A 5588-nucleotide genomic window follows, 5' to 3' on the forward strand; every position below is an offset into this window, starting at 1 on the left:
ACGTTAAAACTACTTTCATTTAAATAAACCTTAGCTGAGTTTATTTAACTTTCTTGAAAATAAAGGCTCCATCTACATCTTTTTGAAAGAGACACTATGAAGTTCCCTAATCCCTGAGGTTTGTAATATTGTGCATAATTACCTCTGCTTGGGCAATAATCACCACACTCTCGAGCCTTTGGAACCAACAGACTTCATTCTCTGGTAAAGAACCAGTTTTGTTTTAGACATACTTGTAATCCATCCTTTATGCTGTTTTCATTTACAATTCAACCTATCAAATTGATTTTGGAATGTGGAATTTTTGTTCAGGCTTTATTTTCCATTATGTGTTCCAGTTCTGAATGCCAGAAACAAATGGCCATTTGGCCACTAGTTAATTGCCAACAGAGCACAGTTGTATTGTAATTAAGAATTACTTTGTGTGTTATGCCAGCCTGCTGAGTTGACAGACGGACACTGATCAGGGAGGGTCAAGACCTCCATCTTCTGTAATTATACAACTACAGCTTCATCCCCTTGAGTTTTGGAGACACTTAAAATATACATATTAAGCATTCATAATGTATTAAAAGTAGAAATGGAAAGGGCCTAAAATTTATGGAGTACCTCCTATGTGCTAAAGGTTGTACATCTAAATTCAATGCCCATGTTAACCTTGGGTAGTCAATACCAGCTTCATCCCCATTTTCAGACAAGGATACTGAAGTTCAGAGAGATTAAGTTAGCATGCTGGTCATGTAGCCAGTAGATGTTAAGATCCAGGATTTGAGCCAGACCTAGCAAAATCTAGATCCTATGCTCTCTTTCCCCTACCATGCTTCTTCCTTTAGTAGCAAGATACAAGGCTGCCTGTTCTCAGATTCTCCCCTTACACTTACTTTATTATTTTGCCTAAGCTTTGTCTGCCTTCAGTTTTACTTCTCTTTCTTCACTGAAGTGAATGATGACCAAACCCAATGTGCCTGTCCTGAAAAGGGCCCTCTGCCCATTTCCCCGACCATAGTGACTTACTAGAATGTCTGAAGTTTACATATTGGATGAATCAGTACATCACAGAGCATTTGCACTCCAAAATCCTTGAGGTCATTTCCACTTAAGTCTAGCAATGCTAAATTCTCATTTCTATTGAGGACTTTGAGGAAAGGGCTCCATAGCACACACCTGTGAGGTGACATTCTGCTAACCTGAAGGGTTTGAAGATTTAAGAAAGAAATCTGTGAAATCCCAAGTTCCATACTGGCCTTCCCTTTCATAAACAGCCTGAAACAAAAGCTCACCAGAGCCAGGCACAGCTATGCACACCTGCAATCCCAGCAACTCTGGAGGCCAAGGCAGGAGGATCACAAGTTCAAAGCCAGCCTCAGCAACTGAGCAAGGCCCTAAGCAACTCAGCAAGACCCTGTCTCTAATAAAATATAACAAAGGGCTGGGGATGTTGGGAATGTGGCTCGGTGGTCAAGCACCCTTGGGTTCAATCCCTGATACAAAAAAAAAAAAAAAAAAAAGACAAAACAAAATTCACTAGACATGAATCTCCATACACTTACCCCAAGGACTGTAGCTTGCAGCAGGGGTGTTTCAGCCCTTCACACAGCACCTTCATGCCCTCATCCCCTAAGGCATTGTCACTGAGGTCAAGGTCTCTCAGGTGTTCATTTGTATAGAGTGCATTGCAAAAATCCTGGCAACACGTTCCAGTCAGATGACAGGTCCATAACCTGCCAATAATTAAGGAAGAGAAAGCTGATGACATTTCATCTATACCAGGTCACTATAGGAGTTGTGTTTTCCCGTCAGAAAATCACATTAGATAATTAGAGTGCCACGTTAGAAAAAAATCCCTTAGGTCAGAGTAAAGCAGTGATTGTGGAGAAAGGATAATTTATTCCCTCTAAATTATTTGGCTCTTCATTTATTGCTTCCTTGGAGATTCAATCACCAGGCCAAGAAATATTTAATTTGGGGAATTGCTCAACTATCAAGAAACTGCCTATGGCTATAGTCCAGAATACTTACGCCAGATCCTTTAACTGACAGCCGGGCTGTTTTAATCCTTCACACAGCAATTTCAGTCCCAAATCTTCAATTCTGTCATTAATCAAAAGCAGTCTTGTCAGGCTCCGGGTGGAGCTCTGGACTTGGGCAAGGCGGCTTACAGGAAGCTACAGAGAGGGAACATTCAGAAAGCCTGGAAAGATGAAGACACCACGATGGCTGTTAACTATAGCAGCTGGGATTCCTGCTGACCCTCAAATGCAAAAGCTCATGAGGACAAGGATAAGCAGACAATACACAAGATTCTCAATTACTCCCTTTGCATGCAGCAGACCTTCACAGAGATGCTGTACTCCTGTCTCCCAGGACATTGGCAAACACAAACATTTCTTTTAAAGTGTGACTCACTTGCAAGAAAGAAGAGAGCTCCACACAGCTCACATCTGAGAGGTAACATTTGCTTAAGCTAATCAGAGAAAAAGAAAAGAAAAATCAGCCACTGTCATCATTTGGGATTCCTGGGCATGTCCTAGCAGGCTCCCTGCTTCCTCCTTTGAATTCCAGCTCGTGTCCCATCACCTTCATAGAAGCGCCTCCTGATGTCTCCAGCCAACAGTGACCTCATCCTCTTCCTGAGCTCATCTGACATTAAACGATTCCACAATATGTTTACGTATCTGTTATGTTCTTAAGGGTAGCCCTGTCACATGAAGAACTTCTGATAACACCACTGACATCTATCCCCACAATCTTTGGATACATAGTAGGTATATTTTATGTAGTTAATAATTGATGTCATTCCTATAAACACAAAGCTGTGGTATACTACAAAGAATATCAGATTTGAAGACATATGTTGGAATCACATCCTGACTATCACTTATTAGCAGTATGACTTTGAACAAATCACTTTTCCTCTAATCTTCAGTGTCTTCATCTGTACAATGCAGATAAGAAAGTCTGCCCTTTATGTTTATTCTAAGTAGTGAATAACTTCTGGGAAGCACCAAGCACATAGCTGGCACTCAACAAGTGATCATTAGATGATGCAAGAGAGTTGTAAGAAACTTACTCTAGTTTCTCCAATTTACAGTTAGAATGTCTAAGACCCTCACAAAGATACTTCACTCCTTTGTCCCCCAGGGGATTTTCACTCAGGTCCAATTCAGTGAGATATGGGTTGCAAATGAGAACAGAGGCAAGATACTTGCAAACAGCCTCTGAGCTTTTTGGGAGAAGGCTAGCACACAACCTGAAAAGAAAGATGAAGAGAGACAGAATTGGCCATTTTAGAATACTACTCATTTTCTACCTATAATACCACATGAACAGAAAAAAAAAGTTTCACAGTTATAAGACCCAAAATCTTTTTTTTTTTAGAGAGAGAGAGAGAGAGAGAATTTTTTAATATTTATTTTTTAGTTTTTGGTGGACACAACATCTTTATTTATATATGGTGCTGAGGATCAAACCCAGCGACGCGCGCATGCCAGGCGAGCGCACTACCGCCTGAGCCACATCCCCAGCCCAAGACCCCAAATCTTAAGCATGTCACAAAATTATGAAATGTTTCCAAAACAAGGTGTTTCACAGTGGGAACTCAATAAATGTTGACTTATCTTAGAAAAGGGTTGGGAGGAAATCTTTTTTTAAATGATTTTTAGAAGATTTATTAAGCAAGAATATATTAGTAATCATTGCCAGACTTAATAGGAGATATTAAATTTCCGGTCCAATTTTCCTTCCTGGATAAGTTTTTCCTTCCTATCCCTATAAGTTTTGAAAACATAATACCAGAAGAACAGGGGTTCAATTCCAAACAGAGCTTCTAAGAGTGAGTTCTTGGGAGTGGGTCTAAAATTTGGATAGATATTTTCTGATCTTGCGTAGGTACAGCGAATTAAGGCAGGATCTTCAATGAGCCCTCCACGGTTGGGGTCATTATACTGAAGCAGATACTCCCATTTAAGCCAGGCTCTTATGGCCAACCTCTCAGCTTGGGCCTTCAGGGTTTCCGGAGATATGTTGTATTTGGTGTACTCAGCGGGGTCAAGGGTAGGGAGTAGAGTGGCCAAACGCAAGGGCTTATACTTTGGAAACGACATCTTGGTGCCCTGGCACAACTGCGACTGCCGAAATCTTGATAATCTAATCTAACTTTAAATTCCTGTATTAATTTAACACTCTATCTCATTTCTTTCAAATCCCAGAGGGAAAATTCTATAATTGTCCTTAATAAACTTTATAGCCAATGCACTTTGTTTCCTCTTTTTTTAATGTTTTTTTTTTAGTTGTTGATAGACATTTATTTATTTATTTTTATGTGGTGCTGAGGATTGAACTCAGGGCCTCATAAGTGCTAGGCTCTACCACTGAGCCACAACCCCAACCCTCTTTTCCTCTTATCTAAATATCCACTATTATTAGTTTCCCATCCTTAGAGAAACCTAATTTATCAGAATCATCCATATAATATTTATTTTTGGGAATGAAGAGTGTTTTTTATTGACTTCCCTGTTGCCTTAATCTTTGTTTCTCCATATTAAGTAGTCAAATTCCTGAACCATTTTCCATCAACTTTTCTTCTACCACTTTCAAGAATTTCTAGATATACACTACGATCTTTTAATCCTCAATTTTTTTCTTGACTCACTATGTTCCAAACTAAGTCTTTTTTTTTTTTTTTTTTTTTGGCTGTTGAAAGAAACTTTAGTAGGGCATGGCAGACTTTGCTTCTTAGAGTTAAAGGTTAAAGAGGAAGGGCATCACATGGACACTTTCTCAAAGCTGTCACAGAAACAGAGATTGTGATGAACAGTATTCTTCCAGCCTTTTGGTTCTGTGCTGTCCAGAAAAAGGGGAAGTGTTGTCAAATGAAACTGTAGATCTGCTACATATTGAGGCCACCCACAGCAGGAACTGTTTCTTAGTGCCAGGGCAATTAGGTGAAAGTAATTGAGAGGGGGCTGGGACCAGAGCCCTCCCCTCTGGGCTGATGGCTTTGGGAAGCCTCCACCTTTGGAGGGGGGCCCTTGAGTGAGGAGACAGAGAGCCACAGAGGAGCTGTCATCCTGGTCCTTAGCCTCCTCCTCTTCAGGGAGCTCCCAGTTGCTGGGGGAAGAGATGAAGTGCTTCCAAGGGATAGACTGCTCGCTGGAGGAATGCAGCAATGATTTTGCCCTTGTGACCTCTAAGCAGCTGGAATCTTCCTCTTTCAGGAGTGGCTGAGGGGATGTGTTGAGGATTGTTTTAATATGTGAACAAAAAAGGAGATTAACAGATCTGTTTGTTTACTTTCACCTTTCCTTTTCATTATATTTAATAAGTCTCTTCAAGATAATGTAATTGGTTAAGAAAATTGTTTTCTTTTAGTGCCTTCTGGAATGTTACATAATTTTTTCTTTAGCCATTATTGCCAGGATTCCTATCTTCATCCCAGTGCCGGTGAAGACAAAGATAAAACCAATCTACAGCTTCTGCAATAGCTATCACTGAACTGCTTGCAGAACTTGCCTGGACTATGTATCACTTGTACGCATTGTGAACTCACTTGTATGCATTGTGAACTATCTGTTGGTGCAGAGACTTGT

The 5588-nt window shown here is 40.4% G+C and overlaps 1 protein-coding gene across 1 annotated transcript; it reads right to left on the bottom strand.

The window, feature by feature from the left end:
- Nucleotides 1-3466: 3466 nt before the first annotated feature.
- Nucleotides 3467-4357, bottom strand: LOC107152489 (NADH dehydrogenase [ubiquinone] 1 beta subcomplex subunit 4-like). The gene has a single exon (XM_015497985.2). It carries the CDS (start codon nt 4101-4103, stop codon nt 3705-3707), a length of 399 nt encoding a protein of 132 aa, XP_015353471.1. The 5' UTR covers nt 4104-4357; the 3' UTR covers nt 3467-3704.
- Between the last annotated feature and the right edge of the window lie 1231 nt (nt 4358-5588).

Source organism: Marmota marmota, unplaced genomic scaffold (assembly GCF_001458135.2).
Source record: "Marmota marmota marmota unplaced genomic scaffold, marMar, whole genome shotgun sequence".
In the NCBI taxonomy this organism is placed as follows: Eukaryota; Metazoa; Chordata; class Mammalia; order Rodentia; family Sciuridae; genus Marmota; species Marmota marmota.

Excerpts from the sequence above, each read along its gene's own strand:
- LOC107152489 (XM_015497985.2), bottom strand. The coding sequence starts at position 4,103 with ATGTCGTTTCCAAAGTATAAGCCCTTGCGTTTGGCCACTCTACTCCCT.